Source organism: Branchiostoma belcheri, unplaced genomic scaffold (genome assembly GCF_001625305.1).
Source record: "Branchiostoma belcheri isolate BF01 breed outbred unplaced genomic scaffold, Haploidv18h27 scaffold31, whole genome shotgun sequence".
Lineage (NCBI taxonomy): Eukaryota > Metazoa > Chordata > Leptocardii > Amphioxiformes > Branchiostomatidae > Branchiostoma > Branchiostoma belcheri.
In genome coordinates this window covers 3061118-3075667 of record NW_017803921.1, presented here as the reverse complement: position 1 = coordinate 3075667, position 14550 = coordinate 3061118, and the positions used below count along the sequence as shown (strand labels likewise).

At 41.1% G+C, this 14550-nt stretch overlaps 2 protein-coding genes across 5 annotated transcripts in view; one reads left to right on the top strand and one right to left on the bottom strand.

Moving 5' to 3' along the window:
- Positions 1 to 1084: 1084 nt before the first annotated feature.
- On the top strand, positions 1085 to 6702 carry LOC109474584 (N-acyl-phosphatidylethanolamine-hydrolyzing phospholipase D-like). 4 transcript variants are annotated; one of them, XM_019774919.1, is made up of 6 exons: positions 1085 to 1186; positions 1846 to 1991; positions 2800 to 2911; positions 3387 to 4018; positions 5356 to 5479; positions 6031 to 6702. In XM_019774919.1, the coding sequence occupies exons 2-6, from the start codon at positions 1885 to 1887 to the stop codon at positions 6178 to 6180; spliced, it is 1125 nt and encodes a 374-aa protein (XP_019630478.1). In that variant the 5' UTR covers positions 1085 to 1186; positions 1846 to 1884; the 3' UTR covers positions 6181 to 6702. The 4 variants fall into 4 exon arrangements, with proteins under 4 accessions (XP_019630478.1, XP_019630479.1, XP_019630476.1 ...); XM_019774920.1 differs by lacking the exon at positions 5356 to 5479 and adding an exon at positions 4537 to 4651; XM_019774917.1 differs by lacking the exon at positions 2800 to 2911 and adding an exon at positions 2345 to 2465.
- A 65-nt stretch (positions 6703 to 6767) lies between these two features.
- The window catches only part of LOC109474633 (arachidonate 5-lipoxygenase-like), a 33662-nt gene continuing 25879 nt past the window's right edge, over positions 6768 to 14550 (bottom strand). Inside the window, exons 20-28 of the mRNA XM_019774982.1 lie at positions 11894 to 11990; positions 11209 to 11326; positions 10775 to 10867; positions 10326 to 10386; positions 10075 to 10180; positions 9341 to 9432; positions 8701 to 8874; positions 7614 to 7777; positions 6768 to 7403 (exon numbers count right to left, since the gene is read on the bottom strand). Coding sequence (XP_019630541.1) covers positions 7289 to 7403; positions 7614 to 7777; positions 8701 to 8874; positions 9341 to 9432; positions 10075 to 10180; positions 10326 to 10386; positions 10775 to 10867; positions 11209 to 11326; positions 11894 to 11990 — 1020 coding nt within the window. The 3' untranslated portion in view covers positions 6768 to 7288. The remainder of the gene's footprint in view (positions 7404 to 7613; positions 7778 to 8700; positions 8875 to 9340; positions 9433 to 10074; positions 10181 to 10325; positions 10387 to 10774; positions 10868 to 11208; positions 11327 to 11893; positions 11991 to 14550) is intronic.

Below are 14550 nucleotides of genomic sequence, written 5' to 3'. Positions count from 1 at the left end.
TCTGCCACAAGGTGTCAAACACCTACAGGTGGAGACGAGTTACGGTACAACTTCCCGCCATTTTCTTTAGTTTTAGACGACATGACGTCAAAACGACGTCGTGTGCGTTACTTTTCTTACTAGAATATCAAAGTATGGATCCTTCTAAAGGAATTCAATGTCATCGCAAGTTGTAAAATTATATAGTTACTCTGCTACAAGGTGTTAAACACCTAGAACGGAGACCAGCTACTGCCACAACTTCCCACCATTTCTATTCAGTTTAAGACGACATGACGTCAAAACGACGTCGTGTTCGTTACTTGTCTTACTAGAAGATCAAAGTGTGGATCATTATAAAGGGATTGAATGTCATTGTAAGTTGTAAGATTATATTGTTACCCTGCTGCAAGATGTTAAACACCTATAAGTGGAGACGAGTTACGGTACAACTTTCCGCCATTTTCGTTGCTGTAACACGACATGACGTCAAAACGACGTCGTGTGCGTTACTATTCTTACTAGAATATCAAAGTATGGATCATTATAAAGGGATTGAAAGTCATTGCAAGTTGTAAAATTATATAGTTACTCTGCTACAAGGTGTTAAACACCTAAAGGTGGAGACCAGTTACGGTACAACTGCCCGTCATGTTCTTCAGTTTAAGACGACATGACGTCAAAATGACGTAGCGTGCGTTACTTTTCTTACTAGAACACCAAAGTATGGATCATCATAAAATGATGGAAAGTCATTACGAGTTATAGAATTATGTGCTTAATCTGACGCAAGGTGTTTAACACCTGAGGGTGGAGACCATTCACTTGAATCGGCCGCCAGCATCAGCAGATTATGATATTGTCGCTAGGTGTCGTTTCTAAGTCTTTAATTTGCACTTTATCGTTTAATTGGTACTTTATGATTATATTCATCTTTGAATTGATATTCTATGCGTTATTACAGACCATTTGCAACAGTTCCCCATTCGTGATTTTTCTTTGGGGTCGATTTAGGAAATTTCTGGGATTTCGAATCTGTATTTGAATTAGCTGCTATGCTCGGTTTAGTCCCGAATCGGCGGCTGAAAGGGCGGCTACGAATCGGCGGCCTACTTCAGGTTGGTGACCGACCGGGTGATGTTACGAAACGAAGGAGAAAGTGGCTATAAATATAGGTTAAACAACAGCGCATCCAAGATTTGAACAGGTAAGGTGTTTTTAGATAGTGCATTGTCTAAGTCACCACGCCTTTTACTTGGAATCGTATGTAAACAGAAGGGAGAGACTGGGTAGGGAACACGGAAGGGGGAGGGGGGTGGAGAAACTGGCGAAACTGAGCTGAAAGCCGTGCTATGACGCAGCATGTAATCTAAAGAAAGCGAAACGTAAAGGATATTAGATAAATTGTATATAACTATAAGCAAGTTATGTACCTATTCATGCAAGGGTAACGAAGTAGTGGGTTCCGGGTTTGTAGTGCTGAACGGCTTTATTCCAGTGCTGAAGTTCCGTGAGAACGCCATACTGCTGGGAGGCCATGACCTGAATCTTGTCTCGGCACTCGTTTTCTAGTGCTAAGCGCCACTCAATGATGAAAGCGGCCTCACTGTACACCCAGTTCTGAAAAGGAACCCGTCACTTGGGTACTTTATTCAGCTTTAGGTATTTTTGTGGCAGGAACATATTCAAAACATCGAAGTATTTATCCATGACGTTGTTCTCATAAGTCGAACAATAAAAATATTAGTTGTTAAAAATAACAGTTAACATGTTGAAAATTTCACTGGATTTTTTTTTCATGGCTTACTTAACGCAAGTTGTGATTTGATTTACTGCAGTTTCGGTATTTCCTTAATTCACTTTCAGGGAGAACAGGTTGGGCTTTCGAACCCTGAGAAGGAAGAAATGGCCACAGTAGATAGTCCAGTGGAAGTAGAAGGTGCCACAGCTGCTGCTGCTGCTACCAGTACAAGTAGTGATGGACTCACACACTCCATGCGCAAAAATGGCAGGTAAGGGTCCCCAAAAAATATTGGAAAACAATGTGTCATAGAATGCCAAAATCAAGTCCAAAGTAAAGAAAAAAAAACACAAAGAAATGAATATGAAGTCTATATGCCATACCATACTCTGTGTGTTTAGCCATTTGTTCAACCTTGAAGACCATGTAGATTTCATGAGGAAGGCAACTTTTTTTTTTGCCAAACTCTTTTTTTCTTTGAATGCTTGCATCAGTTTTGGGGTTCCCAGAGGATGACATCCATATAATCAAATCAACATGACCTCATATAGTCATACTCATAGATCATACTTCATAGAGTCAGTAATTATTAGAAAAGCCTGACGGTTGGTCTGTGTCCCTCAGGTTTGTGAACCCCTGGCCAGGTTGGGCCCTGCCCTCCTTTACAGGCTCACCAAACATGTTCCACTTGATGTGGAAGTTTACCACAGGCTCAGGGGACCAGAGTTCTATTCCCAGTCAGCAGGTAAGCACGTAGATGTTAGCCTGCAGCTGGTATCCAGTCTATTGTGGTTGAGGTAGGATGTCTTCGGGGATCTAAAATTTCCCAGCTCAAAACGTTGCACGGTGCAAGTGTTTTGCCTGTAGGAGCTTTGCCAGTAGAGTTTTGTACACCAGGAGTCGATTAGTCCTAGTTTGATTTAACTCCTGTTGTGCAAAACCTACCAGGGACCCTCGTTGAGTCGGGCGGGGAAGAGCTCCTGCAGCCCCGAAGAGAAATCGCCCCAACCGCAATAGACTGGATACTAGGCTTTGTAGATGTAGGCACTGACTACTGATTTTTTTCTTTTCTCTACCAGGTTTGTTAACCCGTGGCCTGAGTGGTGCTTCCCATCGGGAACTAAAGGGATGAAAATGATGTGGAAGTTTGCTACAGGGTCTGGGGACCACAGTAACATACCTTCACAGGATGTAAGTTCTTAAACTCAAATAGCCTGGGTACCATCCGGATTTTTGCTACGCAACGCTTGAAAAAATTTTATCTGAGCGTTGCGTAGCAAAAATCCGGATGGTACCCAGGCTAAAACTCAAAGGCATCCAATGGAATTTCAAGGTGGCAAAACAAATATATTATCCATCAAGTATATTGTATTACATGTAGGTGTGGGCTTCCATATTATTTGTACCGTTGGGCTGTAGGGACAACTGTCAGCATTTTTGAACTATGCTTGATACCTCAGGGGAACCAACAGTTTAGTTGATAGATGCATTTCTACATGATATACAAAATGTCAAATAGAATCACTGTTTTTTTTAAATTCCATCATACCTTTACTGGATATTTCTAGTCTGTAAAGCTGGTGAAAGTGTAGTAAAAATCATGTGCAAGTTCACTTGCACAAAGTGGTGAATTAAAGGGGTAATTTGAGCCCTGTTGTTACTCCAGGTCCTGGACACCACCCTTCCTGTAGTAACACCAGACTTCAGCAGCCCAGTTCCAGAGGATGGCATGAAGGTAACATGGCTCGGCCATGCCTCTGTTCTCGTTCAGTTCGAAAACATCAGCGTTCTCACCGACCCAATCTTCAGCCAGCGCGCCGCACCGTTCCAGTTCATGGGTCCGAAACGATACCGCGGTCCTCCGTGTAGCGTTCAGGACCTCCCCGATGTTGACGTGGTCGTTATCAGCCATAACCACTACGATCACCTAGACTATAACACGGTTAAGGACTTACACAAGAGGTTTGGGGAGAGACTGCGCTGGCACGTGCCACTGGGTTTGTCGCCGTGGATGAAGAGCATCGGGTGTGAAAACGTGGTAGAACAGGATTGGTGGCAGGAGGAACGCGTGAAGGACCGCGACGACATCAAAGTCGTGCTCACGCCCGCGGCGCACTGGTGCAAACGCGGTCCGACAGACGACAACCTGGTCCTGTGGGGGAGCTGGTGCGTGATTGGACGGAGGTCTCGCTTCTTCTTTGGCGGAGACACAGGGTACTGTCACGGCTTCAAGGAGATCGGGAAAAAGTATGGTCCGTTCAACCTCGCAGCTATTCCTATAGGAGCCTATGAACCAAGGTAAGTATTATCTGAAAAATTACCGAAACCTGTTATTGTAGGAGAAGTCTAGCTTTGAAATGAGTTTTGGTTATGTTTAAAGTTAAAACTTTTGTTCCAATACAAGAGATAATTGTTCTCACCTAGAGCTTTCGACCAGTCACTCTGGTCTTCTTTGGTAGACTGACCCAGTGAGACTTGTCACATGGCTTCTTTGAAGTATGACGTCAACACTGGGTTAAAGGTATCTGGTAAACAATGTCTCACTGGGTCAGTCTAAGGAAGAATATCAGAGTGACTGATAGAAAGCTCTAGGTGAAAACAATTCATTGCATTGGAACAAAAGTTTTAATTTTAAACATGTAAGTTGTAACTACCAACATAGATGAACTGTCATGACCGTTTTTGGTTATAGTAACCCAAAATGTGGTTTTTCTGCAATGCCTAAATTGTATTTTGCAATGCCTAAATTGTATCGTCTTACCATTTCATCTAAATTTGGACTGATGGTCTTATTTTTTCTGAAAATCATTTCCCAGAGATTTCATGAAGAATCAGCACGTGAACCCAGAAGAGGCTGTGCAGATTCACCAGGATGTCCAGGCCAAACAGTCCCTGGGGATCCACTGGGGAACCTTCAAACTTACCTTCGAGGTAGGTGAACGAAAAACAAGAAAATTACTCGTAAAATCAAAGGAGAAACATTATAACTTGTATCTTCCATCAATCTGGCTTTATGTGTATTTGGAGCACAATGAAAAGATGCCCAAAAAGTGGAATTTGAATTCCTGGTTGAATCTGCACATGTCTTCAGAGGTTGGATGTATCAGACCAAAGAAATCCATGTACAGTATGTATAGTGTTTCTCCCTTGATTTTATAGTGTTGTTGCTATAGGGTGTTTGCATTTGTGATGCCATGCTGGTAGATTGAACTTGGAAGAGTCAAACTTCTACGTAACTAAGGACTAAGGAAAGTTTTAGCTAAATGAAGAGCTAATATCCCACTGGTCATGACAAAGAAGACAGATGCTATATGTACAGTATTTACACTCATTGTACCCAGGAGAAATTCCCCTAGCTCTTTTCGACAAGCACAATGAACAGTGGACCATGGCTTAATGGCATGGCAACAACAGCCAGGATTTAAACTCCCAAGCACTTAGGTTAGTAGCCACTGGACTATGCAACTACTTTGTAACTCTAACTACATGTACAAATTCAAGTTTACCTGGCAACTTTCAATTTTAACTACTGTATTATCCAGCATGGCAGACAGCACTTGTCAAGTAGTCACATGAATGCAAACACCCCATAGCTATACCACAGTATGTAATGATATGAGAATATACATCACCAGGTGGTTTATGAAGAGCCAACATGTGTGTCCTGAAGAAGCTGTTCAGATTCACATGGATGTTGAGGCCAGGATGTCACTAGGCATCCACTGGGGAACCTTCAAACTCATTTCCACATCATTCGAGGTACAGGGCTGTAATGATTTAAAGGCTTCCAAATGCAATTTCAGGGCAACAAAACTGGATTTTTGAAGTCAATTTTTTGGTCATTCTTTTGATGTAATGTTATTTGGATCAAACCAATCTGATAGTTTACTGATATCTGTGAGGCAAAATCTGATGTCACTGACAGAAAACGGTTGCCCTGAGATTGCATTGGATGCCTTTAATTTAACTTGCAGGAGAGTTCTTGCAATCTATAGGGGGTTCTGTCAGGCAAATTTTGGATTTTCAAGCCTTTAAAAATGCAATTTCCACACTTGGCAGGCAAGCCATTTGGTTGAGAGTGGTTGTTTGTAGTCCTTTCCCTGTTTTTTTTAAATTCTTCCCAAGATTTTTGTCAGTTTTGTCAGTCAAGGTTGACAGATGGGATTTGTTGCTGCAGTTCCCTGAAAAATGGGTGCCTGAATGGAACCCATGTCCGCTATCCACTCGCTTGGCTATTTGACTCCCTTTAAACTGATATATTTATTAGATCTGAATCTGAAGTGTTCACTGCTTCTTTGAATTACTTACAGGGCTACTTGGAGCCAAGGTCAAAGGTTAAGGAAGCCATGGAGGCCAAGGGGTTAAAGGTCGAGGACTTCTTCACACTGGACCATGGCGGGTCAAGGGTCATTCCCATTCCACAGGCTGACCCCAGCATTGAGAAGGAGACAGCCACATAGAGAGGTCACATAGTAAGGGTTGTCATACTGATACAGGGCTCGAAATACAGCACAATATGCACAATGCGCTTTGTATAGGACTTAGGATGGTAAACAATTTTTGCATCCATCAAGAAAAAGGCAAAGATATAATATTCATCATTATGCATAACTGGCCTAAGAAATGACTGATCATAGAAAAATCAGCACCTTTTAAAAGACTTTCAATCCTTCAATCCTTTCAAACAATCCTGGTAGCATACCTTTATACTGCAGCGTGGAAGCATGTAGATAACAATTTGGAAGTTCTGTAAATATAGAGGTGAAACTCTGCAAAGCTTGACACTGTTGAATGCTACTTAAATGTTGCATGAGATTATAATTAGTGCCTATTGCCTATTCTACAATACTGTCATTATAAAAGTACAAGCATGATTTGTCTATACAGGATGATCTCAATAAGAGAAACTGCAATTTTTAATGATTTTACTCTTTAAAGTTTTTACTTCTTATCAATAAAGGACATGATACATTCCCACTGAACGTGACTGTGCTGACTGGCCTTTATTTTCAGGCAGTTTTGATCACATCTCAAGTGATGTTTCATTCACTTAAGTTTGTTATGATGTCTTACTGGCTTATAAAGTAATCTCATCTGACAAATAATAAGTAATTATGATTATTCTTCTTACTATGTATTTGAAATATGCTGATCCAGTTGTAGAATGTAATATATTATTCAATTCACACTCTCACATCAGTCTATGGAATTTCAGGAAGAAATGATAATTTCAGATTACATAATACTTTCTTTATTATGATTGAAGCTTACAAACTAAATCCATCCAGTCAGATTAGCATGATTTTGTTCACTAGCACTGCAATTTACAAATCACATCAGTTAGAAATTACATGACCAGATACAAAGATTTTATATAATGGCTAAAGGTAATGTCTACGGTTCTGCCTGAACTATTATACTAAAGTATAAAATACTCAGTGCATTTTTATTTTCTTATGTGAATAATATGATGTATGTACAGCATTCAAAGCTGTACATTGTCCAACTATGGTCCTATACACATGTATATGAGTCCTATACTTTATAAAATAACATTTTCATCATGTTTTAGATGCTGATGGCATTTGGGACCTCCCGTGGGTCTAGATACACATAAGGCTGTTTCCTGGTCTTGTTCCTCTCTTTGATGATTTCGTGAACCTCGTCCAAGTCTTTTCGGAACCTACATATGCAGAAAAGGGGTCATAATGTTATATGATAAACAAAAGAGAGTTAACTTGCTTGCAAGGGCACTGAGATGATGAATTTCTTAAAATGTGCTTTAGGCAGGAAGAATTTGCATGTAAATGTCCGGATATGACATAAGGCATGGTATCACTGATAGCATGATATCTCCCAATGTCATTCAGAAGTATCTAAGACATGTACTCACTGTGCCACAGCCTGTGTGCCCACAGGGTCATACATGTACTCCACCTCGAAACTGCCCAGGCCATTCGTACTGCGGTCACTCAGCATCCGTGTGATGACCATCATCTCCAGGGTCTTACTCTTGTCCGGCAGCTGGTCAATGATGTCCTGCTCTGTTCTCGGTGCCTGAGTGTGTGGTCAACATTTCATACAAGTGGTCATTCACACATTTCATAGTCCAGGAGATCTAGAGGTACCCTTTGTTTTATGAGGATATCCATTACTGGCATTAGTGTAAATTTTAAACTAATTCTTCCCAGAGTCCCTAGTGAATCTCCAACTTCCAGATAGTATGATTTGGACATGCCCCTACTCTTTTTTGAAAGGTGTGGTGGGCTCTTTAACATCCATGGGGTGTGGCTCTCCCCAAACACGGGACTTCCATTTAACATCCTATCCTAGGGATGTTACTAACTGAATCTAGGTATTATTTTCACCCCACACAAAGACAAAGAAAGTCGTGTAAAGTTCCTTTCCCAAGGCCACAACATTGGGACCTTTTGATAGATTCGAACCCAGGACCTATGGGTTCAGAATTGCACAATTATCTGAAGTGGAGTGGAATGATTTTTGATTGACAGAAGAGGGGTCAAACAGAGTTCAGAGACAATAGGACAGTATGCAGTGTCCTTGCACAGTTTATAGGTCAGTGAGCAAATAGGGCAAGGACAGATAAATATATACATGTAGATGACAAAATCACAGTGTTTAGTGGTTGGCTCATGTTTGAGAGTAGGTTGGGTTGTGGTTGGCACTCAAATTTCACTCAGATTCGCTTCGATGGTGGACTAAATCTGGTCAGACTTCTCCCGAACTTCAGCCAACCTTCTTCTTCCATGATCATCCCTAACCAAAGCTACAGTAGGTAATCATTTACACCTGAGTGAAGTGAGGAAAGTCGCGTTAAGTGCCTTTCCCAAGGGCACAAGATTGGTGACATCAGGCAGGATTCGAGCCCGGGACCTCTTGGGTCTGAGCCAAACACACTACTGCCACACGACCTCAGTGGAAGGTCCTAAATGTGTGACAGGGGTTTACCGGTAACTCACCTTGTCCCTGGGTGGTTCCCCGTGCAGGTAGGCGGGGTAGTTAGGCGGGAAGCCGTACTCGTCATACTGGGCGAAGTTAGCAGCGGCGTGCCCGGCACTGCAGATGTACACAACCGCTGTCACTACCGCAACGATCTGGTCTGTCGTCGTGAACTCTCCGTTCCCAGAAACACCCTGCAGTAGATGTAAATCAATCATGTTATTCTGTCTGGGGATCAGGTATGTCAGAGCTATACAGTTAAAAAGCTTTATTGGGAAAATGACATTTACTTGCTGGCCTGGTTAGCCCAAACTCTGCCCTGTATACAATATGTATTATAGAAATTATACAGACACCATAAAACCTATACATTATCTAGTACATATTAAAAGTCAACTTCATGCTTACCTTTGCCATTAGAAGGTTATGTTTTTGGTGGCGTTTGTGTGTGTGTGTGTCTGTTTGTCAACACAATAACTCAATAAGGCTTGGGTGGATTGGCTTGATATTTGGTAGGTGGGTATAGGTCTTAAAGAGACCTCAAAATTATCAGATTTTGGGCCCCCTGGTGGTTTGTTATGGTACTGCAAAGGAGCTTTGGGGTTTTGTATCTGTTGATCTCTATTAAAGTGTAGAATCGATATTCTGTAGACTGTATACCTTCATGCCACACCCTCCCTGCTCGGCTGGTGTAACTATCTCCTTCGCCCAGGCCTGAAGTTCATAGTCTTCTGTGATCTTGGATGGGTCATCTGTTCAGAAGGTATTAACAGCATTAAGTCCTGAGATGAGTTTATTATAGGCATGGTTATTGTTTTCTGATCTTTACAAATTATCTTAGACTTAGACTGTAGCCTGAGGCTTTGGAAGTGGCTGGAAAAAGGCAAAATTTGCCAAATAGACAGGTGATATGCCAGAAGAGTTGGTCTGCACTAAGAGAGTGACAAACTGGTTCTGGTAGAGACTACCATAGCTAGTCATAAGATAACTTGGTGGTAAGAAAAAGCCAATTTCCTTTTCTTTCAGGGGAATAGAAAAAAAATTAATATATGATTGCTTTGTGAACAAAGCCGCAAAGCTATAAATGTTAAAACATATACATCAATGTGTCATAGAGCTGTAAAGATATTGATGTTTTCATTGTTGTGCTAATGAAAAAAAGTTGAATATTATCTTGCTGAGCACATTGAACTACTGCAATTTTCTTTTGATTATGAATCAAACATACCATAAACTGCCTCTGGGATAATCAGTACATGTGAATCAGAAACCTTGAACTATCAGTAACAATTGCACAATATATGCGTTTTTATTGCTGTACTAATAGCAAAAGTTGATATTATTTTGCTGAGCATATTAAACTGCAACAATTTCTCTCACAAACTTTTACATACCATAGACTGCCTCTACCACCATCTTGATGTACTTGTGGATAGCATTGAACAGGAGGATTGCATCATCCCGGAAGTAATAACTAGGAAGTATGCCTGGGTCATCGACCTACAAGCAGGGCATAAAAACATTGACCTGTCAAATAAATTGTGAAGTGAAGCTTAAGGTTTGATCATTCATCAATTTAATTCTGAGCATTAACTAAACTATGATGGCAGTAAGAACAACATGAATAAGAAAATCAGAAGCCTACCCCACGATCCTTTAAGTCTGCTGGCAGTGTTCCTTGGACATCAAGACGCCATTCCTTCAACCTAAAGAAGATAAAAAAGACGTTACCATATGGTTGATTGCAAACCTGTTTTATATGAATAGGAAATGTTCATATAATATGTAAGATGTAAAATGTTTTTGGTTACTATTGTATAGTCTCCACCAGACTGCTTTGCAGGCAGATTGAATTGTAGAAATCGACATAAAAACTGGTAACTGGTCAGTGGAATTAGCCAGCAAACTGGGCCCTCTATGGTTGCCCAACTCCCCTGGCCAGTTACATTTCTGCTACTTATTTAGCCTGCAAAGGAGTCTGGTGGAGACTATTCTATGACTTAGGAATGATAACATTACATTCAATGTATACTCCCCTCCCCCCCCCACAGAAACAGAGGTACATGTATCACAGAGTCACGCAATAATACGTACACTTTCTTGATGAGATTGTAGGTTCCCTGTCTACCGATGCCCATGTTCTCGTCCACCCAAGCATTGGGGGCCATCAGAGTGGCAAGCGCCTTACTGTAACAAACAAATGCACATTTCATCAATAACAATCCAAAGACATTATGAAACAGACAAAATAGAGTATACTGTACAGATACATGTATGCAGTACATAGCGTTTACATGTGGCATTCCAATCTTTATTGCAAAAGTTGACAGATGGTTTACATCATTTGCACCGTGAAAGTGATGATGTGTGACTGATGAAATACTGAGTTAGACAAAAATGCTTTTAAGTTGATTTATGTCCGTCACAGAACCAACTGAAAAGGTTAAGGCTAAGGATGGGAATCAGACCAGAACCTTGCAAATAGCAGCAAGTGACAAACACATGTAAATATATAGGACAGAACTCACAAGTTGATGGGGATGAGGAATATGAAATGCGGCGCCATGAGCTTGTATAGTGGGTGGGACCGTGACAGCTGCCTTTTAGCAGAAACCGCGAAGGGCTCGGCCATGAGATGAGTCAGACCTATGGGGACAAATAGTACCAGGCTGTTAGTGTTACTGTTGTGGACTTACAGCACCACATCACAGAACATTAGTACAAAAGTAAAACAGTGTCCAGCTACAATGAATCTTAGTACACGAATCTATATTATGTATCTGTATCTGTTCTGTATAGACGGGATAACTGCTCCTCTGTGTAACACACCAGCTTTACAGGCACATGGTGCAGTGGCAGCTGGCTATATTACACCCAACAACTTGTTACACCTAACCTTTGAACATCTAAGTCTAAACACTGTGTACAATTTAGCTATCAAGTGATGATGCCCCCGCTGTACTTGGTGGCAGCGAGTTCCAGTCTGCGATAGTTCTAAGAAAGAATGAATTCATGAACACCTCAATCCTTGGTTGATATCTCTGGTACTTGAAGGCATGTCACTACTTCTTGTTCTTTTCTGAGCTGGTATTAGGTACTTAGTACTTGGTACATATACCAGTTTATTGATCATTTTGTACATCACAGAATCTTATCTAGGAATCTAGAAAACAACTCTTTAAAAAGTATTAAAGATGTACATCTATGTCTTACCGATGTGGGTAGTGGACTGGTGGAAGGAGGCGTCTGCATTGTTGAACCACATCTTAGCCAGAAGCCAGGTGTAAGGAGGATCGGATGGAAGGAACACCTAGGTCAGAAGGAAAACATCTCTGATGAATTCTTGCTGGCTTCTAGTCATTGTAAATTCGTGTCATAGAAAGCAATACTATATATCATATCGTCTTCTTAAAAAATATGTACAAACTAGAATTCCGAGATTTCATACCTCCATGAAATATGATCTTGATATGTAAATGTAAATTTCTTCTTTAATTGTTCAAATGACCTCTGCATTAACATGATATATGCATCGTGATGTATGTTAACTTTTGATTAATTTACAGATGTCCCAAGTATGACATTCTCATCATTCACCATTACGAAATCATAGAATTTTCACATTAATTATGCAAATTAGGTCATCATTTGCATAATTAGTATCTGTTGAAGTTCCGCCTGCCATAGGTTACATAGTATAATGTAAAACACTGTGATTATAGAATTTCCTAATTAATTATGCAAATAAAGTCCTCATTTGCATAATTTACATTTAATTATGTACATCTCTCTCTCAGCTACCTTCACACCAAAAATAATGAAAATATGTTGTTCCTGTCTGGACTTATTGGCTTTTAAACATTTCGCCAGAAAGTGCCCTGCAGTTCCAGAACAAGCCGCTAGGGGGCCCAAACTCATATGACTTCTTTCCAAGCACGAGAGCTACAGTACCGTTCGCGTTATAGTTAACCGGGTACCCCGTTACTAACGAGTTATTTTTTCGTCAGAAAATGGTTAGAAAATCGTCAGTATTTGGTTAGATTTTCGTCAGAAAATGGTTAGAAAATCGTCAGAAATTATTTCTAACGCGTTACCGTTTGCGTTAATGTGATAGGGTCGGATTTCATGTTTGTTTTGCGCGCCTACAAGACAATAGCAATTTGCCACCTCCTGGGGCGTCCGCTAATGTGTTGCGATGTTGCCCCTTGAAAAATAACAGCACCAGAGGCAAGTGGACATGTGATTCGTAAAATAACTTTGTGGTTTATCCATGTGTCGACTGTGTGAAGCGAATTGTGCTATCTTTTAATGCTATTCTATAGTTATTTCTAGCGGAAAATTACGTTGTGTAATACAATGTGTGTCAACAAAGTGTAGCAGTGGGCAGACGATGTCTTGTACATTTTGTACCAGCGGCGGCCTACCGCTCTCACAGGACGTCATGGGACGTGACGAAACAAGAAATATCTGCCGTAGAAGAAATATAAATCGTTAACTCATGCCTTAAATTCACGGCGGTTTTTGACACAAAAGAAAAATTATTATAATTTTTGTAAGGCGCGCGGCTTACTAGTACTAGCGGCTTTAATACTCACGGTAAAATGTACCGTCACTCCCGGCGCAAGGACTCGGTTCGCCAGCTGAGGACTTTCCACAACCATGATGATATCATAGTTAATAAAGGAATATATAATAGATCTATCATGTTGAAATGATAATTGTAATACATGGTTCTATTTAATAGCGGTAGTTTGTTTCTTATTTTGAGGGGGGAAACTGTCAAAAATCGAGGGAACGCAAACTGAGATCGGCTCACTTCCGGGTGCATAACGCCAAAATTTCTCGACGATTATATAAAAATGACCACTCATTTGCCGCCTACGGTAGCGTGTACATGGTAGTGCGATCATATCGTGCCAAAGTCAGCGTCAAACGTCAGAAAATCCCCGTAAAAATATAGTTGCAAAACACATTTCCCGCGCACTCACGGCCGGTCGCCATGGCCGCGGCCGCCCTGAGATGCAGGCAGCATGCTCATTATAATATGCAAGTAGCTACGCTCTGATTGGTTCACCTTAGATGACCTGCGCTGTGATTGGCTAGAACGAAGCCCGTTGCATGCTGGGGCGCCCTTCCCCGCGCGAAATGATCTCGAGAGAGCCACATTTACGCTGGTTTCTACCTTATTTCTACGACTAATTAGCAACATCCTAGTGACGAAATGCGTACTCAAAAGAATTTTCGGGAAAAAAAATATATGTACATGTGGATTTGTGGTGCCTTTGGCGTAATTTTGTTGGTCACATACAACGTAATGTAACACGGAAGTGCATGGAGTCGGAGTGGCGGCACGGCTTTCCGTCCCACTCTAAACAAAACTCCAAGGACATAACAAAACTCCCCAAAACTGGTCAATAATTAGCCATAAAAATGTTGGTGGGCACGTGTAAATATGCTGCCTTTTTTCGAGTGTTATAGGAATTTTCCACGATGTTTTTGCACATCCCTAACGTTACCTCACGCCCGCCGCCTATTATGTACGGCGGACTGGGGCATTTATAACTTCAGATCATCTAGGTTTGCTTATTCGGTGGTAAAATAAGTTAACAGAGAAAAACAGCAAAACAAAGTTGACAAACTATAGAAACGCTTGCCTGGGCAACAGTGACAAAAGAAAATGTCTATCTAATTGAATTGCGCCGGTGATCGTAAAACGTTTTAAACGTTACAATATAGTAAAATGCAGGCTAGATCAACGTTCCTTCCGCTGTTCCAGCGGTGTGTATCGGTAATTTCCCGCCCCGCATGAGGTAAATTAGTACTCCTCCCATTATTCTGTGATGTTACCGCGGCCTGCATATGAATGCAGA

Coding starts and splice junctions, on each gene's coding strand:
- LOC109474584 (XM_019774917.1), top strand. CDS start 1,885: ATGGCCACAGTAGATAGTCCAGTGGAAGTAGAAGGTGCCACAGCTGCT. Junction 2,466..3,386: donor GTTCTATTCCCAGTCAGCAG/GTAAGCACGTAG, acceptor TTGTTACTCCAG/GTCCTGGACACCACCCTTCC. Junction 5,480..6,030: donor TCATTTCCACATCATTCGAG/GTACAGGGCTGT, acceptor AATTACTTACAG/GGCTACTTGGAGCCAAGGTC.